The 27079-nt window shown below is 41.3% G+C and overlaps 2 protein-coding genes across 3 annotated transcripts in view; one reads left to right on the forward strand and one right to left on the reverse strand.

The window, feature by feature from the left end:
• Window positions 1-296: 296 nt before the first annotated feature.
• Window positions 297-6531, reverse strand: tmem130 (transmembrane protein 130). The gene is made up of 8 exons (XM_085467209.1): window positions 6490-6531; window positions 6336-6418; window positions 6079-6250; window positions 5843-5988; window positions 5347-5431; window positions 4974-5176; window positions 1009-1115; window positions 297-624 (listed from the first exon to the last, which is right to left on the reverse strand). Exons 1-8 carry the CDS (start codon window positions 6495-6497, stop codon window positions 484-486), a joined length of 945 nt encoding a protein of 314 aa, XP_085323335.1. The 5' UTR covers window positions 6498-6531; the 3' UTR covers window positions 297-483.
• A 2281-nt stretch (window positions 6532-8812) lies between these two features.
• Window positions 8813-27079, forward strand: part of baiap2l1a (BAR/IMD domain containing adaptor protein 2 like 1a) — a 31422-nt gene continuing 13155 nt past the window's right edge. Inside the window, exons 1-4 of one of the 2 annotated variants that reach the window (XM_085465775.1) lie at window positions 8813-9156; window positions 10333-10408; window positions 10601-10687; window positions 21525-21586. In XM_085465775.1, coding sequence (XP_085321901.1) covers window positions 9106-9156; window positions 10333-10408; window positions 10601-10687; window positions 21525-21586 — 276 coding nt within the window. In that variant the 5' untranslated portion in view covers window positions 8813-9105. The remainder of the gene's footprint in view (window positions 9157-10332; window positions 10409-10600; window positions 10688-21524; window positions 21587-27079) is intronic. The other variant, XM_085465776.1, reaches the window with a different exon arrangement.

The following is a 27079-nucleotide window of genomic DNA, read 5'->3' on the forward strand; positions in this document are numbered from 1 at the left end:
TAACACCGACGCAAGGCCTCGATTCATACATCAATTAAAAACATGGAATAAATGAGTGGTCCAATCCATTCACAGCATGATCATTAACACTCATTGTTTAAACATGACCTGCGCTTGAGCTGTTAATTTTTTATGAGTTTATTTGAATGTCAACCTGAGTTCTGTGACTCATCAGTTGATCGCCATCATTATTTTATGACAAACGCAGTGTTTGACCTATTAGCCTACTGAACATTTGCGGTGAAACCACCAATTAACCCAGCTTAGAGGATAGTTCTAAATACATACAGGCACTTTATTTCTTCTTCTTTTTTCAAAATACAATATCAAGCTACTTGATCATGCACATATTAGCAAAATATATCTATAATCACACATGCAAGATATGCAGGGTCACAGTTATTAGTAGTTTTAGATTTTTCTTTGCCAAACACATGTGTATGCAGCCACAATAAGAGGGCAGAAAGAGAAGCAGTGTGCTGGTTAAGAGCGGCCTTGAGTCCCATATTGCAACAGGAGTGGCTCTTTCTCTGCTTTCTCAATGTTGGAGAGCTTTAAAAGAATTAAGCTTTGACCATCAGATTCTTGGTTCTTCAGAAATACGGCATTACTGGAAGCAGCAATCTGCAAAATGACATTTATCAGAAAAACATCAGCCAGCTTCAAAGTTGCTTTTAGATAAAAATGCAGTGTCACAGTTAAGTAGGTTCAAATATCTGAGCTTATGTGGTTTATAGTTTGTTGTTGTTCAAGTGTGATTTATTTCTGGAAATAGGCAGCCTCCTTGTGGTCATACACAGCAATTAACTGCAATCACTGGCACTCATTGAGCTACTGAAAACTAGGATAACAGGCTATTTGCTTAAACTCTAACCAGTGGGATACACAGTATTGATGAAGTACACAATTTTATAATCATTTACTAATATGGCCCTTAAGGTTTTTGAAGGTTTTGCATTGTGCCTTTATCTTGTTAATATGTGGTTAATGAACCACAAACATGTGTACCTTAAGTTTGCTGTGAAGATGAGGGTGACAGGCGATGACTGCGATGAAGGAGAATGTTGCCACAAGAATGGCAGCACATGACAGGATGAAGAAAATTTGAGCACCATCTATAATTAAGGAAGAAAGAAGCAGACAGAGTGTGGGTCTGTTGTTAAAGATGCAGTAAAAACAATTATAAGCAAATGAAACAAATATATCTCATATACTTATTCTATGAGTCTCTACTCTCCATGCTACACACTGTAGCTAGGATGCTGTGTTGTAAATGAATATGGTGGTTTTAGCAAGCGTACAATTTTCTTACTGGCTTTATGACCCTGTTTGGTATAATGATAGAAGAAAGTGAGGCACTCTGTTGTGTGTTAAGTAGCACAACACACTCTAAAACTGAGTCAAAAGTTCCAAATTTGTCCCAGAAAATCTGTGTTTCTGAGTAAGTAGGAAGCAGACGCTAATTTTGGCTCAATAGAAACTTTAGTAAAATCACAACAACGAATCGATTGAGGACAGCAGACATGTTCGGACCCGCCTACTCTGATACGCTTGGATTCCTCCATTTTCACTCTTTCATCTGTGTCTGTGGAACTAACACAGCTAAACAGCACATGAAACACCTCATGACACAGCACAGCTGACCTTTGTTTCAAAAGATTTTGCTGTGTTTATTTAGATTTATTGTGATTGAGTCAAACTTTATTAAAGCAGAAGGTACACGATGACTAATACAAAAATAGTTCATATTTAGAGCCAAGAGAACTTTGCAAATGGCCTTAAACTTGCTAATTCATCTTACAACTCCAGTTTCAAAAAAGGTGCTGGTCTAGTTTTGTTTCATTGTGTTCAGTAGCATGTGTGAGTGTATATGTTCTGATGCTGACGACCAATAAGCAGCATTAACATTGCAAATGGTTTTGCATGTGATGTCTGCAGGCAGTTCACTTTAGGCTACTAAAAAATCTTTCTAATAGAAATTTCGAGACCAACATTGCATTGAAAAATGCATTAAAAGGGAAAATAATTGACATGAACATCAGTTCAAAATTCACAGTAAGGTAAAGCATGTGAAAGTATTCATCTGAAATTTACAAACATTGTCCAAATATGCTTATCAATGTGTTTACAACCTGAAACGTTTGGACCAGCTATGACGCATTTAAAGTGCAGTTTCTGTGCAATTTCTATGAGCTAAAGGAGCAATGGTAAAAAAAAAAAGAAAAAAAAGGCAAAAATGCTTTAAGGATTTTTATTAGTAAATGTTAAAAGTTGCAATGCTGGATAAAATGTGAATAAAAATAGAATGCAGTGATTTGAAAATCTCATAAACCCACACATTATTCATAATAAAACTCATTAAAAGTACTGGTTTATTTTGAATTTGATCGCAGCAGAGCATCTCAAAAAAGTTAGTTCCGGAACAGTAAACGGATGGAAAAATAAGTGGTAATAAAAGAAACCGCTGGAAGAACATTTTGCAACTAATTAGGTTGATAGCGGTTCACCAGTAAGCCAAAACTGCATCAAGAAATTGTGGAACGTTCCTCAATGTAAAATTGTGAACATTTTGAATCATCAATATCTTTAAAGGATAGTGAGAATCCGGAGAAATCTATGCATAATGCAGATCTTGTCTTTAGGCAGGATCATTGGACGGGCTGAGGAAGCTCTATCATGCATGAAGACGACATATGTAAAAATTAAGTCAAATCAAGAAACGCTGCCATCTTCTCTGAGCCATTTAACATGAACTGAAGCAAAGTGAAAAAGTGCTCCGTTATAAGACAAATCCATTTTCTTTCACTTCTCTGATTCAGGGTTGTAGGTGGCTGGAGCCAATCCCAGCTGTCATGGGGCAGAAGGCAGGGTACATCCCAACACAGGTTGCCCCTCTGTCACAGACTAATTGGCTAACAAAGAGAGGCAAACATACATTCACACTCACATTCATGCCTATGATCAGTTTAAAATCATCAGTAAGCCTAAACTGAAGCATAACTTTGTATTCTGGGGGGAAGCTGGAATACCTGGACAGAACCCAGACAAACACAGGGAGAACAGGCGTACTCCACACTCAAAAGGTCCCAAACTGCAACAGCGAGGCAACAGTGTGTCGCCCATCATACAAATCAAAGTTGACAGCTGTTTTTGTAAAACATGGATTTCACGTTCTCTGGACTGAAAAGGAAAGAGACCTTCTGGCCTGTTATCAGCACTCAAGCCTGCATCTCTGATGGAGCTGCAATAGTGCCTATGGAATTGTTAGCTGCACATCTGGAAAGGCACCATCAGTGCTGAAAGGTATGTAACATATGATCCATCCAGAAGGTGTCTTTTTTGGAGAAGGCGTTTCTTATTCAACAACACTGTGCTAAACCCTCACTGCATCTCTTACAGTAGCATGGCTTTGTAGTAGAAGAGCACAGGTGCTGAATGGCCTGTCTGCAGTCAAGACTTTTCACTGGTTAAAAACATTTGGCACATAATGAAATAAAGAATGCAACAGAGTAGAGGACTGTTGAGCAGCTAGAATCCAATGCAAGAATGGAGCAATGTTCCTCTCCCAAAGCTCCAGCAGCTGCTCTCATCAATTCCCAGATGTTTACAGACTGTTGTTAAAAGAAGACGGAACTCTACACAGTGTTGAAGATGGCCAACGTTAAATATCACCTCATATCTTTCTTAACATTGAGCGTTTTCTCAGTTTAAACATCCGTATGTTAGAGTGTGAATGGAATATGTGATTTAAAAATCTTTGCATTATGTTTTTATGTACATTTCACACAGCACCCCAACCTTTTTATTGATGTATAAAAAGTAAAACAGTAAAAAGTAGATTGAGTAAATTTGCAAATTTAGGGGGTGCGGGGGACTGATGATATTTGGCATTTCTGACAGTTCATTCAGAAAAGAAAACAGACAAGATATCAAATATTTGCTGTGCTTTTGTTTCAGTTATGTCTCCCATTCCTTTAGTTATCCGGTAACCTTTTTAATTAACTCTGAGTTAATAAGTGAAAATGAAACCTCTTACTACAGGCTGCCACAAAGAGAGGAAAATGCAGCTTTTGCATTTTGTGTTCCATGTTGTACTTTTTGAACAGTAAAAATATGGTTTTCTACACAGGGTGAAGTGATTTGTCATGCGGCATAAACAGATTGTAAATGTTATGGGAGTAATTAGGGAGTCTTAAGGTTTGATCATATGTGAAATTTCAACCTGCCTCCCTTGTTTTAGATTAGTAAAGCTGGCCTGAACACCTTGGATGTCCCCTTTTTTCCCAGGTTGGCCCTTCAGGTTTACCTATAGCAGCAGTCAGTTGGCTTCCTGTTAGGTGCATTTAGAAGTCATTAAGCAGAATCCATTCTCAGCACTCAAAACTGAATATGCTGCTGAATCGTGAGCTCCTCTGTGTCATTTATGATCAAGTAGCTTGGTTCCGCTAACTTTCCCAATAAATTCATCTCCCGACTCCTCGGTACTCTGTAGTACTAATGAAGCTATTAGGAAGATACAGTCTTATGTTGATGAATGGGGCCAGCTTTCCAAAGTTTTCCGGCTTTCTTAACTTTTATTTCTGTTCTTTCTTTATTCTTTTGTATTTTTCAGCTGTGCTTTGGTTAGGCTTTGATTAGGTTCTGGTTTTGGTTAGGGTGTGAAAAGTTTACTGCTCGAGTTAAAAAACAATGATTAAATCCAGCAGAGCAAGTCTGGCAGGGAGCACTGAACGTACACTTTTCCCATGTGAGTTTCAGCTGTGTTTTCTGATATCATGACAGTGTATTTTTTTACGTTATCCAACACATTTTGTAACAAGGTTTCCCCTAAACGATCCTCTGCCCTAAAAGCATTTCGCTGCCACATCAGTTTATGTCTTTTCTTTCTCTTCTTCCCTATGTCCTCTGCTTTAATGTCACAGAAAGCAACATGTCTGCAGGTATTTCTGCTGGTGTTGTGGGTGGATACTCACTGTTTCTCCTGACGTAGAGGCTGAAGGAGGTCTGCAGCTTACTGATTTCGTTCCGGACACTGATGTCCAGACAGTGGTAGCCAGCAGAGGCGAAGGTGAGGTTCAGTTTCAACATGTTGTCATACAACATGGTCAGCGTGCAGCCCTCTGTCACGTCCGGCATGCAGTTGGGGAGAAAACGCCAGCAAACCCATAAGGGAGGACTAAAATCACACACAAACACAGGGTTGAGGAGCTTTTCTTTATAATACAATAACAAAATTAATATTAAATAAAAAGCTGAATGCAAAAGAAAGGGCACTATTCAGGGTCACGCTATTTTAAACTTGCATTGATCTAATATATAGCAATGTTCCTGGTAAATGCAGCTCACCTTCCATCAACATGAAAAATCAGACTGGCGTCCTGTGACACCTCATATTCTGATGGCCCCTTCAGCTCGATGTTCTTGATGGCATCTACAAATAAGTTTTAGCTATTAGTCATTTCGTTCTTTATTGGGAAAACTTTACAGAAGTGTTCTAGTTTCCCCACACAAAGACCACAAAATCAAGATGATAGCATTTTGGAAATTTTTCCCTACATAAATCACATTAATTCAACTTAATTTTACTCTACGCCCCGTCTGCACCATGAACTCCCTCCCTCAAGTTTAAGAAGTACTACTTTGAAACCACCTTAACTTAGAATTGCTACCAAATCTGCTTTCTTATGAATCCTGATAGTTACATCAGGTCATCACGTCACAGTTCAAATTAAATTTTCCAGAAATGTTGAGCCTACAGCAGACTGCTTTTTCCTATTGAAAATGACTGAAAATAATTTATACAGGAATATATTAATGCATATATGAATTCAAAGCCACAAACCAAGCACTTGAACCTCTGTGGAGTAGACTTTGGTCACCGGAGGTGAATATTTGGTCACATTTGCTCCCACTTTCAACCACATTGTGTAGTTTCCTGATTCTGGGTAATAATAGCGAACAACCGGCTCAGTGCCGTTAATCACTTGTCTGTATCAAAGATCAAAAAAGAATATGAGACAAAGAAAATCATCTCTAACATTTTTTTTAATCTATATTTAAAAATGTAAGAAATCATACCCGTTCCCTAAGTCCCAAGTATAGGTGAACTTTGCTGAGCTGAAATTCTTTTGGGGATCAAAGAGTTCAAACATAGTCTCTGTGGGAACATCTGACGCCAGTTCACCTCTGTCTCTCACGTAGGTGGCATTTCCCTCCATTTGATAGAAAACAAGCTTCCCTTCAATATTTTCTGGTCAAAAGAGAAGCTGTATTTAGTTGCGGAGTCAAGAAGAATGAACAGTAAAAGAGAGACAGATAGAAAATGGATGACATACTCAAATCTATCAAAGACTCTGTAGTCTCTGTTCCACCCAGGAGAACCAGTATGGGAAGCATCAACATCCACACGATGTGTTTTCTGGAAGCACGCGTATGAAAGTTTGAAAACGTGTCAGTTCATGATGTTAATGTGGTGGATGTTCAACTTACCCGTCCATATCTGCTCGTCCTCTCACAGTATGAAGTTAGTTCTGAAAACAGGAGTCGAGTGACATTGGGGAGAAAGGATGGAAGGCTGTTACTTCTGGTCAGTGAGATTCAGAGATAAGCGCCGTAAAGGCTTGAAATCATAACCATGCGTTTCAATCACATGGATGATGAGCAACAATCGGCTGTTGAGTAGGTGGTTCCGGCCTGGGTCACATTACTGTCAGTTACATGGGACAACTTCTTAAATGTGGTGGGTTTATCTCTGTGTTTATCAGATCTGGAAATTATCATCAGCTCAACAAAAATTGCACAACTACTGACTTGTTACTGGGACAGTACTTAAATTGAGTTAACCCTAAAGAAGACTGAAGCATGAAATAATTGCCTGAAAATTTTCATTTTTATTTTTTTGAACTTTAGTGTTCATCAAACCTTCTGACATTTTTTTAAAGAGAGAAGTTAATTTGTATCATTTTTGCTTCATTTGGCCTTTTTTTGCAATTGTAAGAGGGTTACAAAAACAAATCACAAAGACGTACGAGATATACGTATGAGATATGACACACTGGATGTTACAGGGCTAGGTTTACTGTTGATTTTCTTTTTTTCTTTATTTCTTTGTTGTTGTTTTTTTAAAGTTTCTCTTACATGGAATCTGGTCAAATTACATACTTGGTTATTTTCCTAAATGATTAAATATTCAAATACATAAACCTTTCATTTAACATTTTTATGAGGGTAAAACATCAGTTATTTAGTGTAATTTAACTAACTTATAGATAAAATCCTAAAGGTCTTGCTTCACTTAGAGTTTAATTTTTCCCTCTTTATTTTGCACACTCTGTCACCAGTAGCAGTCAGGCTGTTAAGGTTGCAATAAAATGTAAAAAATGTATAGAAAATAATTTAACTTTTCATTTTTCCATTTTTTCACACACTTGTGTTTTAAAAATGTTGGTACAGAAACAAAATCACTAATGTGTAGCAAGATGACATGCTGCTGAGACCTATTGTTCTGGAAACTATACAAAGGTGGGTTTGAGTTCATCTGCAGGTGTAGTGCTGCATGTCTCTGGGCAAATTTTACCATGACAAAAGATACAGTTATGCAACTTTACAAGTCCATTGTTGATATCTAAATGAAGGCTAGTTTCAATGATGGGCGTGGTTTGCAACTCACTGGCATTGAGATTGCTGTGATTACGTCACAGAAGGTTCAGATAGTTTTAAAGCTTGTTAGTGTGGTGGGAGATCTTAGACCATTTTTAAGCACTGAGAAAGCAACAGGCTCAGTGTAAATCAGCATAAATTGTACCTGCTTTGAACTTAACTGCACATAAAGTGAATACTCAACTGGAGTGTGACAGTTGCATTCACCTCTTAGTATTCATGTTTATAACTTCCATGCATCCATCCTCTTCCACTAATTCAATTCAGGGTCATGGGGGAGTAAATATGTCAACAGCACATGCATGTACTTAAACAGAGCATGCTGGTTTGTGAACTATAGACATATTGTGTATAAATAAAGATACATAACGCAAGAGAATGGTGCAAATTGCATTGTTAAATAATATGTACATTACCTGAAGGTTTACAAGCTGATCCTGAACATTGATATAGTATGTGTCAAAATATGGCAGTGTATTTTTAACTGTAAATCAGTCCGGATTTACCACTACTAGGCTTGTGATTCATTATATCTTTCAGAGTCTAATAAAGTCCTAGTGTTTTGTACTACTGCTTTGGATGGATAGGTCTTCCTAATTACTCATTAAAATCCCCAAACATATAGCCAATCGTTTAAGAACTCATAGGTTGATGGGATATTGATGATGAATCACAATTATATAGCCCACATAACATAAAAAATATACCCACTGACCTTTCATGTACAAAGATAATATTCTGATGCATTTCACCTGTTGAGAGCTACTGATGGTGTATTCAGCATTAGAGGTTAAAAATCGCGACTAACTAAAGTTTAAAGAGAAGACTAGTTTGAGTTGAGAAATAATACGAGTTCTCGTTAAAGTACAGATTTCCAGTAAACCTTCTACGATTTATTCATGGTGCAAAACTTCCTTCGTCACTGTGACTGTACTAATTATTGTACAGCAGCGCCCTCTCCAGGCCAAAAGCAATATTATATCTAAAACCCACTGACAAAATACGTCACATTTCTATGGTGTTTTTCGCTAACAGTCCTGAGAATCAACAGCCCACAGCTTTCTAACTCACCAGCTGAGAACTTTGACCTGTGTAACACCTCTTGTGACGTCACCCTCCTCCACCACCACCACCCTTCCGCGCTGCCCCCCTCCCCCCCTCTTCGCCCCTAAAGGCACGGGGAAGTCTCTCGGTGTCCCAGTCAGTTCGTCCGCCGCCGGCTGCACGAGCGTTTCAGCTTGCTCGCGTGCAGTGTACAGACACGGAGCAGGATTCGCTGTGGGATTTATTACTCGGACCGAGACAACTCCTGGATTACCAAGTGTCTTTTTGTTCTCCGCTTTGTTGTTATTTTTTTAAATATAATATTTATATTGTGTGTATATATATTTTTCTTTTTTTTATTTCATTTTTTTTAATTCTGAGATTAAGAAACAACCTGCCGTGATGGCTCGGGATCCGGAGCATGTGAGCAAGCTCACTGAAAGTACTTTTAAGGTGAGTGATGCATTCAACATTTAAGGAAATACCTGTTGTTGTTTTTTTGGGAGGGGTCGCTTTTTTAATGTAGTTCACTTCAGGTGTAATCAGAAATTTATAGTTCAGCGAGTCTGCTTTGTTGCTTTTCAACAGTGGCTGTAAACCACAGGTAAAGTACCATAAAATAATGAAGTGTTTCCCTTACCCTTTGTTACCTCTTGTTTCAAGGACCTGTTTTGTGAGGGGGTGGGAAAAAGAGAAACTGATCGAGCAACTGAAACTTTCTGTTGTTTACCAGGGGAAAAGAAAATTCAACAATGCCACTGCCACAGCAGGGACACTCCCTGTTATTAAATAATTTCGTAAATCACAGTGAACCACAGAAGTGTTAAAGCTTCTCACAGCTCAATCAATCTGCTGTGGCTTTATCAGAACATCTGAAATCACTGGAGCAATAATTTGAGTGTAATCTTGATTGGTTGTTCCTGGCTAATCTAATCAACATTATACTTCTACCTCTCAATGGTGATAAGCAGTGAGCCTTCACTGTCTATGACCTGAAGTAGAAATAGACAACAGTTTAGAGTAAAAGTTTAAGTACGACAGTTAGGTTGAATTTCGGTGCATTTTGAAGTGCCCTCTCTGGTTTGGGGAGCAGGGAAAAAGAGACTGAACTAGTCCTACCTGTAGTTTACAGTAGTTTACTGTTTTTCCTCTCAGCTGCCCCCCACTCATGTAAAGCCATACCTGCCCCCCTTCATTGTTCTATTGAGAGTGTGCCAGGGGAATAGAGGCAGGGGGTGAGCAGTGCTTGATTATTGGGAGATTACAATAGAGGGAGGGGGAGATGGGTGGTTTGGTGAGAGTGATGAAGTTGGTGCTGCAAATAGCTGGGACTTTGTGTGGGACTTCGCTCTTTCGAGGGAGTTGCATGACATACGTGAGGGGTCAAGTTAAAGATTGAAAGTTTTATTGTTCTCACATGGAGATATTTATAGAGCAACTGCACAAACACTTGCTCTTGTTTTCATGGATTTCTCTTCTCCACCCACTCCCACAAAAATAGCCTTATGAGGGTTTTATTGTTAATGACGAGACCTTTCAAAAAGGGGAAAACAAGTCTTAAAGTTAAAGTTGTTTGTTTGCTTTTTCTTGCTTTTATTCACAATAATAAGACTCTGCTCTTTACCCCAGAATGTAATGGAGCAGTTCAACCCAGGCCTGAGGAACCTGGTCAACCTCGGAAAGAGCTATGAGAAATCAGTCACAGGTAAACACAGTTTTCACCCTCATGAGGGACAAAAGGGCATAAACCCGTAATGGTCCATAACCGCTACAATGAATTTTGGTGTACCTCAGCTGTTTTTACACTGGCAGCACTTTTAAATGGTCGAAGCAGAGCTATAAATGATCCTGGAAATCGTCTGGAGCTTAACAGTGTCTTGTCTGTCTGCCCGCACAGCAATGGCTCTTGCTGGAAAGGCTTATTTTGATGCAGTGTCAAAGATCGGAGAAACTGCTATCGTGTCTCCAGTCTCCAGAGAGCTCGGTGAGTATTATGCAAGTCTACTTTAAATCTACCTGCAATGTGGGAGCTCTCGAGAGGGTCTGTCTGATATCCATGCTAGAAATGTCTCTGCTGTGAGATCGAAGCTTTTAAAAGAATGTGACTCTAAACTTCCTCTTATGTTTAAATACAATTAAAGGAATAGTTGGAGATCGTGGAATAATTCTTTTATTAAAATTAATTTTAAGTTAATGTCTCTACACGAAAGTAAGAATATAGCCAGAAGCCATTAGCTTATTATAGACCTTGAAAATAAACTAAACCAACAAAATCCACTTTGCTACCCCAAAGAACAATTCACAAATATTCTGTGTTACTAATGTGCAAAAACACCAATTTGTATCTTTGCAGCAGGGTTATGTGCCTCGTTGTTGTCAACAATTAGTTTGTGAAAGACCATTTTGAAGCCTCAGTTTGAGTATTTTTACAGTCACCATGAAAGACCTTGAAAGTGTGTACTCATACAGTAGAAACTAGCCGGAAAATGTCTGTTTAACAGATTATAATACCTGTACCCTGAATCATACCTTGTTCAGTTGTCCCTGTTAGGGTATTCATGTAAGTCGAGGAAGTTGAACACATTTTACATGGATCCCACTTTAATCTTAAGTGTTCTGGTAGTTTAACTGCACATTTAATCCCAGAGAGGACTTGATATATGCTAAAGAAGTGCGCGTCTCAGTTTTTCTACATGATACATACTATATAGGAGTAAATTGTAAGAAATAAATGAAATAAATTACAAAACATTTTCTGGTAGCTCGTTGCCCAGATTGTGCTGTAATTAACAACAATTACTGTTAATGCGTTAATTCACAAAAAATGTCCTTTTTTATTTATGCATTTTACTGTGAAGACATTGTAAAACATAAGGCCCAGGGCTGATTCTGGCTGCTGCTCAAAATGATAATTTTTCAAAATAAGCATTGTGCTCTATTAAATAAGACTTAAAATTAGTAACTGAGACCTTAAACACATTAGTAAAGTGCGTAGTCATGTCATAAATCAAGTGCAAAGTAACTTCATTTTCTCATAAATCTATATACAAGCAAAGTTCTTTTTACCAACCAGACAAGTCGCCCCCTGGTGGCTAGAATGTAGGTTTAAAGTACTGTAGCAATGGATTGACTTTGCAGACTTGAAGTTTAACACTTGTGCTTTGATTAATATCAGTGTGACAGATTTATTTTTGTTAGCTTGGGAAAGGGCAAGCTAACAAGTATAGGCTTCCTGTTTTCTTCTTGATTACTCTATTTGTACTAGCTGTGCAAAAAAACCCCACAAACCCTACACCTGTACAGGTTGACAACATTTGATAAGAAACCACTTTGTTCCCAAACATTTTACTTTCCACATGGTTGAAGTTTCTCTTGAAATGATGCTAAACTCTCTCACATCCTGCCAGTATTACGTGAGCTGGACACGTATCAAAATGCTCTTTCCTGCAGTTTCAGCGTAATAGTGACACGTTCTGCTTGCATCACCCAATATGCAAGTTAAATATACAAGCATCTGAAAATAACAACGGTTCAACCCTGGAGGTGAGGTACTTAGCAGAAATTCATTATGTCCTGTCTATCTCTCACTCCAACTGAAGCACTTTCTCTTTTCAGCCTCCTCTGAGTCATCTCCAATTATTCTATTAGTGCTGAAATTTGGAGCCGACCCGCTTTGTTCGGGGGTGTGGGGGGGGGGGGGTCATATTGCAATTCATTAAGTTGCTTTTTGTATTCTGCTGCATCACTCTGTAACGCCGGGCTTTGCAGTTCGGCCTTTTTATGAATCAGAGTGATGTGACAGGAAATCAGAGCAGGGTAGTTAAAAGATGATGCTCTGTCAGTGTGTTGTTGGGGGTTTTTTTGTTGTTGTTTTTTGTAAAGGACTATTGTGATGACAGTGGTTGTCCCCTGTGTTGTGATTTCTTCGCTGTTATTTCTGAACAAGTTTTCTTATTTTAAATCAAATCTGCTTTCCTTTAAGCCTTTATTAAGCTTTGATAAGATTTTAGACTAAAGATCAAAGAATTTTTAGAAGAAAATAAAAATTTCAGTGAAGGACAAAAGCAGTCGTGGTAAAACACAGAGATGAAGAATGCGTTTTAATGCTGAAGTAGACTCCCAGACAAGATTCTCAGACTTTTCTTGCTCAGTTTCTTTTTCTGAATTTTGAGGATAAAACTCATAAAATAAAAAATCAGAAAAAAGCATAGACTGAAAAAGAATAGTGCAGCCCGTCTAGCTACAAAGTGGCAACGCACACAATGGAAATTTGTATTTTGACATTCTGACGAGGGCTGAAATGTTTTAATGTAATCGGAGACGTCTCATACTGCGCTGTTATGAAATGCTGCCCATGTTTGTTAAGGCGCTCTTGTCAGCGAACAATAGCAGTTTTCATTTCTTCATTTAACAATATGTTGGTGTTACGTAGCATTGTCTGAGCATACCAGAACCGCTGAAGTGAAACGGCTTTACGAGCACTAAATTCTACTTTTTCTTTTTTGTTCTCTTTCCTGTTGTGGAAAGTCACAGATGGGAGGACTCTGCGCTTTCTAGTCAAATCTAGCCTTATTGAAACAGACCCCTTCTGGTTAACAAATGCTCAAGAATAGAGTTTGTGCTACATGGTTTGTGTATTCTTCCTTTAGGTGCATTCGTCTGTATGTACTCCCATCACGTTATGTGACTTCAGTCATAAAAAAAATCAATTCGACTTTGAATAAGAATGAATGCAGAAATGGCAGGTGAAGTGTTGAACTCCAGGCTCCGTGGCCGTTCCTTCACCGCCTGGCGTAGACGACATGGTGGTGTGAATTCTCTCACCCACTGCAGCACGTAGAGTTGCAAACGTGCTGAACAAACAGACAGACAGGCAGATAGACAGAGGAGACCGTCTACCCACCGCTGATCCTCATCCTCATCCCCCTATCCCTCCATCTGCCTCTCCAAACGGTCTGAAAAAGACGATGCGAGTGTTTAATCTTTATTTACTCTAAGCAGCACGACTCTTCAGAATGAGGCACCTGATAGATTACTCTGCACTTCTCTGCTGCAGACACCTGTAAAGATCTTTTCTCTGTAGTCATAGATTGTGTTGTTTTTTTTTTTTCTCTTCCTCCCTCAGTGAATGGCACAAAGCTTGTGCGTCACAGAGGTTAGCAGGTATTTGCTGAAAGCTTCCCGAGGCTTTTACTTGGGTGCTGCTCAATTTCTCAGATTCTTGCTGTGACGGATGTGAAAGTAATAAGAAAAGTTTTTTTTTTTCTTTTTGAAGAAACACTAAGTGCTCAGATGAGTGAAAGCCTTTAACCTGTGTCACTCTTCTTGCACTCCTTTAATTTCATTTAGTGGATTCATAAAAGGCAGCACTGTGGGGAATTCACTTTATCAGTAAGTTCCTTGGATAATGAGCTTTTCAGCCATGCACTCTTTTTGTCCCACATCTCCTTCCATCTGTGATCATTCAGTGCACTGCTGCTACTAACTACTGCTGTCTGTCTCTGCATAGCTGGTTTGCAGACTTCTATAGCTGTCACCTGCTTTTGCTAGTCCTAAATTACATTTCAGCAGGTCATTACAAAAAGATTTCTTTTGATTGATGAATGTCATATCCAGTGGGTTTACATTTTGAAATTGCCTATGCATGAGCAAACGGCCGGACTCCACAGGGAGCTATTCCACTTTGAAAAGCAGCAGGTATCGAAAGGCTGAAAATGTTACAGGCGAATGAATAGCACGAACCGCACCCTTTCCACCTTTTCTCTGCACTGTTTGTCAAGCCTTAGTTCATTTAAAAAAATAAATAAATATTGACGTAAACTGTCTGCAATAGAAAAATGGTTATGTCAGCCAGAATGATTTTTCTTTCACTTTAGAGAGTGAGAATTCAGAGCTGGGAGTCTGAGTGTGTCCTGCTGATAGCTTTTGTAGCAGGTTTCTGCTTTTGAGAGGCACCATTTCTTCTGGAGGCTGGTTAATGTTATGGTGAATAAGACTTTCTGGCACTTCAAATATCTTTTTTTGTAGCTGTTTCAGAGGATGGCTTTAATCTTTAGACAAGCCTATGTAGTCAGTGTGCAATTAAGCGGTTTATTTTTACTAACAAGCAGAAATGATTCAGAAAAGTCAAAAATGTATCTTGTTTGGAAGAAATCCTGCCCCTCAAAAAAGAAAAAGAAAACACGTTGCAAACTTAGGCCTACAATATTCTGCAGTGTTGAACTTTAATGAGCAAAAATGTGTTTCTCCTTATCAAATGTATTTTTATGATGCACGTTTTAGCTGGAGTGATGGTTCAGCTTCTTTAAGTGTCTCAGAAAGGTATGCTGGTGAGTCAGCGTGCACTTTACCATGACCCTGGAACCTGATCAGCTTAAAAGGAGCAGTCATTTTAAGTCATTAGTAATACCTGTGTCTTTCCTTTGGTGACATACCAACATTTTTTTTTTCTCCTGTGGAGAATCATCTGTGATGGCGTTTCTTTTTTGCCTGGCTTTTTCAGGTCAGCTGTGTTTTAAAAGCGCTGTTCTCAAAACAGTGGTGCTGTGATACATTATTTACGCCCATTTTGAAAAATCAAAATCATTGCCATCATGATTGTGAAGTAATAATGGAATAACAGAAAATTATAGAAGTTGAGGTAAAACAAAAGTTTAATATTTCTTGAGAAAATGTGTTTGTTTCGTTCTGGGGGTTTAGCAAAACGATTGATGTCCTCTTTTAATTCAAATGCTATAACTTGGAGGAAATGGTTGGGTATAGCATGACTAAATTTGTTGTGACCACGTGCAATGAACTTGCAATCTCATTGCAAATGGCTGATGAGTTGTGATAATTAGCATAGACTGACTGAGATTGGAGCGTCCTGTCTGTCTGTGTTTAAAAAATTAGACAGCACTTACTTGCAAACCTTTACCAGTCTGTGAGCGACTGCAGACAGTCCAAGTCAGACTGCAATTGTGTGGAGACAGGTTGCTTCATCCCAGGTAACCTGTGGAATCGCCTTGCCTTCAAAAGTGGTCCCCCAGAGGCTCTCTGGCAATTTAGCTGACACAGGTACTAGCTGTTTGTCCCCAAGTGTAGAAATGTCCAGTTCAATCAGTGGATTTTTTTTTTTTTTCCAATTTCTTCTTCCCTGGAGACAAGGAGGTTGCTGTCCTATTTTTATTCTAGTGTGACTGCGCCATTAATTTACAATACAGCAGCCGGAGATCGTTAACTTATTTAGTTTAAAGACTGTAAATGAGAACATTGCTAACACTGTCAAGAGGTTAAAAAAATCTACCAGCCTACACCTCAAAATCACATTTGGACTACTTTTACATAACATTTTATTTGTGTTATCTTTCTTACTCTCATACAGAGATTGGCTAAGATGAGAAATTGAGGCTGAAAGTTCTTTACGTTTATTTGCAGACATGGTATACAGTGGGGCAAAAAAGTATTTAGTCAGCCACCGATTGTGCAAGTTCCCCCACTTAAAATGATGACAGAGGTCAGTAATTTGCACCAGAGGTACACTTCAACTGTGAGAGACAGAATGTGAAAAAAAAATCCATGAATCCACATGGTAGGATTTGTAAAGAATTTATTCGTAAATTAGGGTGGAAAATAAGTATTTGGTCACCTCAAACAAGGAAAATCTCTGGCTCTCACAGACCTGTAACGTCTTCTGTAAGAAGCTTTTCTGTCCCCCACTCGTTACCTGTATGAATGGCACCTGTTTGAACTCATCATCTGTATAAAAGACACCTGTCCACAGCCTCAAACAGTCAGACTCCAAACTCCGCCATGGCCAAGACCAAAGAGCTTTCGAAGGACACCAGGAAAAGTATTGTAGACCTGCACCAGACTGGGAAGAGTGAATCTACAATAGGCAAGCAGCTTGGTGTGAAAAAATCAACTGTGGGAGCAATCATCAGAAAATGGAAGACATACAAGACCACTGATAATCTCCCTCGATCTGGGGCTCCACGCAAGATCTCATCCCGTGGGGTCAAAATGATCATGAGAACGGTGAGCAAAGATCCCAGAACCACACGGGGGGACCTGGTGAATGACCTGCAGAGAGCTGGGACCAAAGTAACAAAGGTCACCATCAGTAACACACTACAACGGCTGGGAACCAAATCCCGCAGTGCCAGACGTGTTCCGCTGCTGAAGCCAGTGCATGTCCAGGCCCGTCTGAAGTTTGCCAGAGAGCACATGGATGATACAGCAGAGGATTGGGAGAATGTCATGTGGTCAGATGAAGCCAAAGTAGAACTTTTTGGTATAAACTCAACTCGTCGTGTTTGGAGGAAGAAGAATACTGAGTTGCATCCCAAGAACACCATACCTACTGTGAAGCATGGGGGTGGAAACATCATGCTATGGGGCTGTTTTTCTGCCAAGGGGACAGGACGACTGATCCGTGTTAAGGACAGAATGAATGGGGCCATGTATCGTGAGATTTTGAGCCAAAACCTCCTTCCATCAGTGAGAACTCTGAAGATGAAACGAGGCTGGGTCTTCCAACATGACAATGATCCAAAACACACCGCCCGGGCAACAAAGGAGTGGCTCCGTAAGAAGCATTTGGAAGTCCTGGAGTGGCCTAGCCAGTCTCCAGACCTCAACCCCATAGAAAATCTGTGGCGGGAGTCAGTGTTGCTCGGCGACAGCCCCAAAGCATCACTGCTCTCGAGAAGATCTGCATGGAGGAATGGGCCAAAATACCAGCTACTGTGTGTGCAAACCTGGTAAAGACCTATAGTAAACGTTTGACCTCTGTTATTGCCAACAAAGGTTATGTTACAAAGTATTGAGTTGTATTTTTGTTATTGACCAAATACTTATTTTCCACCCTGATTTACGAATAAATTCTTTACAAATCCTACCATGTGGATTCATGGATTTTTTTTTTTTTCACATTCTGTCTCTCACAGTTGAAGTGTACCTCTGGTGCAAATTACTGACCTCTGTCATCATTTTAGGTGGGGGAACTTGCACAATCGGTGGCTGACTAAATACTTTTTTGCCCCACTGTATATCCTACTGTCTAACCATGGGCGTGATTGAACTAATGAATCATCCAAATTAAAGTCTTAAAACCTAATATCACAGTGTATGAGAAACTAAACAGCTGACATTGTGCTTGATATGAAACTTCAATTGTGTATACTGTACATATGATGATTGTTTTTATGTAACAACCTCAACTAACCTCATCTAACCTTTAGAAGTCCTTTGAAGCTGGTGTTTAATTTAATCTATTAGGAAAATTGAGACTCATTGTGCTCGGGGTATTATTGGCTCTGGTATTAATAAATGATATTCTGTACTCTATGTGACGGCAAGTCATTGCTCTTTGTCAAGTCAACTTACACTGATATTTATTGTCCACAGACCAAGTAGATATTTATTCACTGTAACTACTCAAACCATTAAACAACATTCAACCAAAAAATGTTACTGTGGGTGATTGTTATTGAATAGAAACTTACAATCAACACCCAAAATTGCCTTATGTAAATGATGATGATGACTGAAAGATTCAATCCATAATGCACTAAGCAGATAAGCACCTTCATACGTGTGAACTTTGAAGAATTTTAGGGGGGAATCAGACTACGAAATATTTTAAGTACACAGGAGGAAGCAGTCAAACTCAGAACTGTTCCTGCTACTTGAGATCTCAGTGTGTGTTAAAGGAAAGGAAGAGATCTGGTCAGAAAGTGTGTGTGTGTGTGTGTGTGTGTGTGTGTGTGTATAATCATCTAGAAATCAGGCTTCCATTAAAGAAATCTCTCACAAGTCGGCTGGAGAATATTTGTTTGATTTTATGCCGGAGGTTTTTTTTTTTGTTTTTTTTTTTTTTTTTTTTGGAGGTGGGGTTGACAAAACTGCCTCACTTTAAGTGCCATTTGTTTAGTCATTCTGAAGCTTTTGATCTCTTAAAAAAAACAAAGGATATTATAGTAATCAGTAAATGTTTGCCAAGCTATCATATCTGTATTTTCCTGAGAAGAAAAAATGTAAGCACATTTTCTATAATTTATTTTATTTGTAATGCAACTATTTGCTTTCTATTCATTACTTACTACTTTAAAAAATGTCTTCTTTGTTTCTGGCAAACCTTCAGCTGGCAGTGCCTAAAGAATCTACCTTGGTGGATTATGCCAACACCCAGCCGGCAGTGTGAAGGGAAATCACGTGAAACACTAGACGTACTTCATTTAATGTAGTCTACAGTTGCACTTTGTTCATGTAGTCATCTGGATGGATGAACTGCATATTGCGGTTCTCATTATCATCCTCGTTATCATTGATTACAGTGACATCATTATGTTGATATTAAGGGAGTAGCTCCTCCATGGCAACCCCCAAACACAATCCTTGTCCCACCTTCATTGCGATGTTTATAACTTGGATCCTGATTCACACAGGAGGCGGCCATGATTCACTGCAGACACTGCATGCTTGCTGGAACAAGCCCAGTGATGTGTCTCAGTGATCAAACCGCGTTGTGAGACGATGGCCGATGACTGGGGACACTTCCTGAGCTAGTTGATTGCTGTGTACACTCGTTGAATGGGTGAAACATTAGTTTGATCAAACTTTCAAACAAAGAGAGTCTATGCTAGAAAAGTCAGTGCCGCTGTTTGCCATGCCAACATCACCTCATGTTCCTTATCTAACTCCACATAGGCGGGATTTTTTTTTTTTTTTTGCTTTTTTGTTGGCACAGGCCATATCCGTCTCATAAAAGTCACCTGTCGACAGTGTCTAAGGCCTTGTCTACTCTGCCATGTATCAGCAGTTATTCAATAGTGCCAGTTGTGTGGAAACATGGTGCTGTTTGAAGTTTAACATAATCTCAAAGAAATGTCTCTTTAGGGGTTCATTTCAGCCTTTGCTTTGTTTTACAGCGCAGTTGGGTTATAGTTTTTCTTGCTTTGTTTAAGCTTCAGATCCTCCAAACAACATGTGTTTGATTAAAATCCAAAGGTCATTTAATGGCGTCGTAAGACACCTTATCTGTAATATACAGGCTAGAGTAAATTCTACATGGACTCAGCGGGTGTTGAATGAGGGGTTCGGCATTAATAATAGTGAATCACAGGTGTGAATCATGTGTGCTTTTTCCACAAGGATCTTTTCTCAAACTTGTATTAACCTGCAAAAAAAAAAAAAAAAAAATGAACGTGGAGTTGTTCATTTGAAAAATTTGAGGGGAAGTTACACTGATATTCAGACACAGATATTCAGATTAACTGAAAAGCCCTGTTTTCTGTTAAAATTATGTAGTCACAGACTTTTTTTTTTTTTCTTTACCTGCACTTAAAAAAAATGAAAAAATTACAGACGTCATACATTGTGCTGTTTTTCTTAACTCTGATTCAGCCGTCAGTTGTTCATGTGATAGGCTCATGCACCCTCTGATGACTTTCTGTAGCATTTATCCTCACTGAGGCAGGCTTTCACACCTTGTTCACCCCAAAGGTGAAACTTGCAGGTGTACAATGGCCTCTTTGAACCCCGCCGCCTCCCCCTCCTGGCCTTTCTCAGCCTCCCCCTTCCACCCCATGTGGTCTGTTGTTGAGGCTGTGCAAACAGCTCAACATCCAGTGGCCACCCCCCACCAACCCCCGGGTCGAAACACAAAGGCAGCATTTACCAGTACGTTCTGGTGACCTTCAGAGGGCAATGTTGTTGTAGCTGGATGCTGCCTGCTGGACACAGACGTACACTTATGTATCGTTACGTTTGTTTGCTCTGAGCTGGGGAGGGGGTGTCATATAAAGAGGAATGTCAGGTGTTGGATCGAATGTATATGAGTAGGTGTTCAAAGGTGGAGTGTGCTGAACAGGGTGACTTATAGAGATTTTTTTGCTTTCACCTAAAAATGACAAAGTGAAACTGATGCTTGTGCTTTGTACACTTTCTTCACAAGGTGTTGAAATCCATGTAGGTCATTCACTTTTGCCCTTTTCCCTCATTGACTATCACATGTTCAGAAATGAGGTAGAGGGTGGGGGGTGAGGTGTGCTGTGCATGTTTTGCCGGTTTCACCAGAGCATTTTGCCCTGTAATAAACCTCGACTCTAGATTTCACCCAATTGTGATAGATGTAGCAGTATAAACTGCTTAGCTATGATTGTCCCCTTCTGTTTACAGTATTGAGTCACTCCCATTGTTTCATGTCATATGCTGCTCGGTCTGTGCTTTAGCCTGTCTGTGAATGGAGACTGTTCTGTAATTGACTGCACAATACCAGAATGTTTCATAGGAGATTACTTATTGACAGCTGTTCAAATATTGAAACACGAGAGGTCATCTGTAAAATATGGACTGTAACAAATGTATGACAGGCTCGATGGATTTATACACAAAGTTTCTGAAAAAGTAATAACTGTTGATATTATGTTTTCGGATCTGTGCCTGCTGGTATCCAATGCTGTCTCCTACCCCTCATAAAGAAACAGGTTAAGATTCATGGTATTTAATATTTGAGGATTTGCTGCGCAAATTTTGATTAAATGATCGGCTATCTTCTTGTGTCCCTATAGTAAATGAAGTTAGAACCAGCAGTAAAAAATAAAAACAAGGTACTTTTTTGTGGGTGTAGAGCAAAATAATTCTGTCAAAGGGTGTTCTAACAATAAATCTCTGCCAGCAACTTTAAAGCTCAGTAAACCTTTTGTTAGTAAATCATTTTTAGAAATATGTACAAACCTTGTTTGGGACCAAGGATTGCATGTGGAACCCCACATGATACACAAATCAATGATTAGCTGTAATTACTGAAATACTAAATCTTCTCCTGAATTTTTCCTCAGGTGTGGTTCTGATGGAGATTGCAGAAGCCCAGAAGAAGGTCCATAATGACCTGGAAGATAACGTAAGTACCTTTTTAAAGAAGTCATATTTTTATAATTACTGTCAAGTCTCTCACATAGCATTTTTAAAATATGAGTATCAAAGACGGAGTCACAAAGTAAGGAAGTATTGCAGGGCAAAAACACAATATGTGCTGGCCTTATCCTGAGCAAGCTATTAATTACATTAATTACTAGCTAGAAGTATTTATGGTCACAAATGCTTATCTCTAAATGTTAGTGAACAAATGCAGAACTTTTTTTTTTTCCCCTCTGTACTCTCGCTATCACAAGCCTCTACAAACTTTTGAGTTTAAAATCGTTGTAAGCAAAAGTGTCAGAACTGCCGACAAAGTAGAAAAGCCACATGATTATTTTCCGGACCTGACGCCTTAGGGCAGGGGTGTCGAGCTCCAGGCCTCGAGGGCCGGTGTCCTGCAGGTTTTTGATATCACCCTGGATCAACACACCTGAATCAAATGATTAGTTCATTACCAGGCCTCTGGAGAACTTAAAGACATGTTGAGGAGGTAATTTAGCCTTTTAAATCAGCTGTGTTGGATCAAGGACACATCTAAAACCTGCAGGACACCGACCCTCGAGGCCTGAGAAGATGCAGCAGCAGATCTCAGAGAATGACTCGGCCTCTGTGTGGAAAGGTTTTAGGAATATCACCAACTACAAGCCTAAAACCCCCCACTCCACTGATGACTTGCTCTTGGCCAACACCCTCAACGACTTTTACTGCCGTTTTGACGAGCCATCAGACAACTTTCACACCTTCAACGGCCCCAACAATAGAGACACTTTGGACACGAATTCCCCCACCTCTCCCCCCTCCATAGAGCCATCACCACCTTCAAACACGTCACCTACAACACCCCCCTCCTCACCCCACACAAAAGAGGATTTCACACCACCTCCTCCCACCACAACTCTTCATATTCATGAAGTAGGTGTGAGGAAGCAGTTTAAGTCTGAATGCTCGAAAAGCTCCCGGCCCAGACGGTGTGTCTCCTGCCACCCTCAGACACTGTGCAAACAAGCTGGCCCCAGTGTTTTCTGGCATTTTCAACTCCTCACTGCAGGTATGTCATGTGCCTGCCTGCTTCAAGTCCTCTACCATAATCCCTGTCCCCAAGAAACCTAGGATCACTGGACTAAATGACTACAGACCCGTGGCTCTGACATCTGTGGTCATGAAGTCATTTGAGCGTCTGGTTCTCGCCTATCTCAAGACCCTCACGGCCCCCCTCCTGGACCCCCTGCAGTTTGCATATAGAGCCAACAGGTCTGTAGACGACGCCATCAACATGGCCCTACACTTCATAGAATAGAATAGAATAGAATAGAATTCAACTTTATTGTCATTGCACATGCACAGGTACAGGGCAACGAAATGCAGTTTGCATCCATCCAGAAGTGCTTTAGTGATATAGATATATTACAATATATATTAGCAATAATATAGATATGTGAGTATATTACAGAAATGGGTCTATTATGGTATGTTATAATGTACACGGTATGAAGTATGTTGTGAATATTCTATAACTATAAGTATGTACAGGCTGTAGTGAGTACAAGCTATGTACAGGATATGAACAGGATATAAATATGAAAAACTATACAGAATATGAAATAAATAACTTTACAGAATCTGGGATATACAGCTATACAGAAATGGGAACTATGCAAGTTGTAAACAGTTGTAGGATTAAAGATTATCGAATGTACAGAATGATTATTTACACAGAGCTATACATTAGTGCAGTTAAGATAAGTGAGGGTGTAGATAGTTTCTACAGAGGCTATATAAAGTGCTAGTGGTTGTGAGTGGTGGTTCAGTCCATGTTATTATTGTGTTTGAGGGTACAGTTGTCCATTGTGGGTGTGTGTATGTTCAGTCCATGAGTTTAACGTGGGTCAGATGTCAGGAGGCAGAGTTCAGGAGTCTGACAGCTGTGGGGAAGAAGCTGTTCCGGTACCTGGTGGTCTTAGTCCGGAGGCTCCTGTGGCGCCTCCCAGAGGGCAGGAGGGTGAAGAGTCCATGTGATGGGTGACTGGGGTCTTTGATGATTTTCCCAGCCCTTTTCAGACACCGCTTCCTGTAGATGTCTTTTATGGCAGGAAGTGGTGCTCCGGCGATGCGCTGGGCAGTTTTCACGACCCTCTGCAACGCCTTCCGGTCCGAGGCAGAGCAGTTCCCGTACCAGACTGTTATACAGTTGGTCAGGATGCTCTCGATGGTGCAGCAATAGAAGTTCACCAGGATGTCTGAGGACAGGTGGTTCTTCCTCAGAGTCCTCAAGAAGAAGAGGCGCTGGTGAGCCTTCTTGACCAGCTTGGAGCAGTTGGTCGTCCAGGTGAGATCCTCGGAGATGTGGACTCCCAGGAACTTGAAGCTGCTCACACGCTCCACAGCCGTCCCCTTAATGTGGATGGGTGGATGTGGGTCAGCATTCCTCCTGTAGTCCACGATGAGCTCCTTGGTCTTCTCGGTGTTAAGCAGCAGGTTGTTTCTGTCGCACCACTCAGCCAGACGATCCACCTCCTCCCTGTAGGCGGCCTCATCGTTGTCACTGATGAGGCCAATCACCGTGGTGTCATCTGCAAACTTAATGATGGTGTTGGAACCATCAGCAGGTCTGCAGTCGTGGGTGAAGAGGGAGTAGAGGAAAGGGCTCATCACACAGCCTTGTGGTACACCGGTGTTCATTGTGATGGTAGATGAGCAGCGGTTATCCAGCCGGACATGTTGGGGGCGGTTGGTCAGGAAGTCCAGTAACCATTTGCAGATGAGGGAACTGATACCCAGGTCTGTCAGTTTCCTGATGAGTTGTGAGGGGTGGATTGTATTGAATGCTGAACTGAAGTCTATAAACAGCATTCTGGCGTAGGTGTTGTTGTTGTCCAGGTGTGAGAGGACAGAGTGCATTGCGATGGAGACTGCATCCTCTGTGCTCCTGTTCCGGCGGTATGCGAATTGGTGGGGGTCCAGGGTGGGGGGGAGACAGGATTTGAAGTGTGCTAGGACCAGTCGCTCTAAGCATTTAGTGATGATGGGGGTGAGTGCTACTGGGCGGTAATCATTGAGGCAAGATGGGTTGGAGTTTTTGGGTATCGGGACGATGGAGGTGGATTTGAAGCAGGCCGGTACCACAGCGTGGGCCAAGGACAGATTGAATATGTCTGTGAGCACTCCTGCAAGCTCCCCAGAACACGCTCTGAGAACACGCCCGGGGATGCCATCAGGGCCTGCAGCCTTGTGGACATTGATCCTGCTCAGCACCGCTCCTACATCGGTGGGGGAGAGAGTCATAGGTTGGTGGTCTGGCGTCATGTCTGCTTTGGTTGTGGTTGTGGGGTTCCCTCGCTCAAAACGAGCATAAAAGTTGTTGAGCTCGTTTAGGAAGGAGACATCAGAGGATGCGGGAGAGGGTTTGGTGGTCCTGTAGTCTGTGATGGTCTGGAGTCCTTGCCACATGCGTCGGGGGTTGGAGTTGGAGAAGTGTTCTTCTACCTTCTTTTTGTAATGGTGTTTGGCTTTTTTGATGCCCTTCTTTAGATTAGCCCTGGCTGTACTGTAGGCGTGTGCATCTCCTGACCTAAAGGCAGTGTTGCGGGCCTTCAGGAGGAGACGAACATCCCGGTTCATCCAAGGCTTCTGGTTGGGGTACATGGTGATCCGTTTCTGGGTGGTGACACTGTCTGTGGTTTTGGAGATGTAATCCAGTACAGATGAGGCGTACTGGTCCAGGTCTGTGTGGGTGAACATATTCCAGTCTGTGTTTTTAAATCTGTCCTGGAGCACTGCGTCTGTCCCCTCTGGCCACACTTTAATTGTCCTCACAGCAGGTTTCACACGTTGGATGAGTGGTGAATACCGAGGTGTGAGGAACAGGGAGAGATGGTCCGATTGTCCAATGTGGGGGAGGGGTGTGGCTTTGTAGGCTCCAGCCAGGTTGGAATACACATGGTCTAAAGTCTTGTCTCCTCTGGTGTGGCAGGAGACATGTTGGTGGAATCTGGGGAGGACTGTCTTTAAGTTGGTGTGGTTGAAGTCGCCAGCAACAATAAAAGCAGCCTCGGGGTGTTTATTCTGGTGTTTGTTAATGGCTGCAGAAAGTTCTTTCATGGCCAACCTAGCATTAGCGTCGGGGGGTATATACACGGCAGTGAGTATGATCGAAGTGAATTCTCTGGGGAGATAATAAGGTCTGCATTTGACCATTAAAAACTCCGCATTAGGTGAGCAGTGACTCTCAGTAGTAGTGGAGTTCATGCACCAAGCATTGTTAATATAAATGCACAAACCTCCACCTCTGGTCTTGCCGGAGTCATCTGCTAGCCTGTCGGCTCGGTGTGTGTGGCGTCCTGCTAACTCGATAGCATTGTCCGGGCAGCTGTTGTTCAGCCATGTTCGGTGAAAAACATGACATTTGAGTCCATAATCCGTCTGTTGTTAGTGATGGAGAGCCGTATCTCATCCATTTTGTTTGCCAGAGAACGGACATTGGCGAGAAAAATACTGGGTAAAGGCAGCCGGCGTGGTGTTAGCTTTAGCTTAGCCCGTAGCCCTCCGCGCCTACCTCGCCTTTGTTTACGATCTCGGCGCCGTCTGCGTGCACTTCCGCCCAGCCGGGGAGAGTGGGCAGCCTCCGGTGTTCTGGAGATCTCTGGGGTGAGTCGGAGATCGGCGATAAAACTGTTGGAGTTGTGAGTCCAGATGTCCAGAAGCTCTTGTCTGCTGTAGGTCAGCAACGCACAGCAATTCTGGACGAATAATCCGGTTAAAAGTAGATAAAAAACCGCTAAATAGCAGATTCTGGAGAGACACTGAGCCTCGCGTTGTTCACGCGCCGCCATCTTCATCCTGCAGCATCTGGACTCCCCAGGAACCTACGCCAGGATCCTGTTTGTGGACTTCAGCTCTGCCTTCAACACCATCCTTCCAGACCATCTCCGAGACAAGCTTTCCCAGATGAATGTGCCTGATCCCATCTGCCGGTGGATCACTGACTTCCTGACGGACAGGAAGCAGCATGTGAGGCTGGGAAAGAATGTCTCGGACTCCCGGACCATCAGCACCGGCTCCCCTCAGGGCTGTGTTCTTTCTCCTCTGCTCTTCTCCCTGTACACCAACTGCTGCACCTCAACCCACCAGTCTGTCAAGCTAATCAAGTTTGCAGATGACACCACCGTTATTGGGCTCATCTCTGATGGGGATGAGTCTGCCTACAGGAGGGAGGTTGAACGTCTGGTGTCCTGGTGCAGCCACAACAACCTGGTGCTGAATGCCCAGAAGACAGTGGAGATTATTGTGGACTTCAGGAAGCACACAGCCCCACTCCCCCCCATCATCCTGACTGACACCCCCATCACCTCTGTGGACTCATTACGCTTCCTGGGTACCACCATCACCCAGGACCTGAAGTGGGAGCCCACCATCACCTCCGTCATCAAGAAAGCCCAGCAGAGGATGTACTTCCTGAGGCAGCTGAAAAAATTCAACC

Source organism: Copadichromis virginalis, linkage group LG8 (assembly GCF_057382275.1).
Source record: "Copadichromis virginalis isolate Kocher_CV1m ecotype Utaka linkage group LG8, C_Virginalis_male_GT1.1, whole genome shotgun sequence".
In the NCBI taxonomy this organism is placed as follows: Eukaryota; Metazoa; Chordata; class Actinopteri; order Cichliformes; family Cichlidae; genus Copadichromis; species Copadichromis virginalis.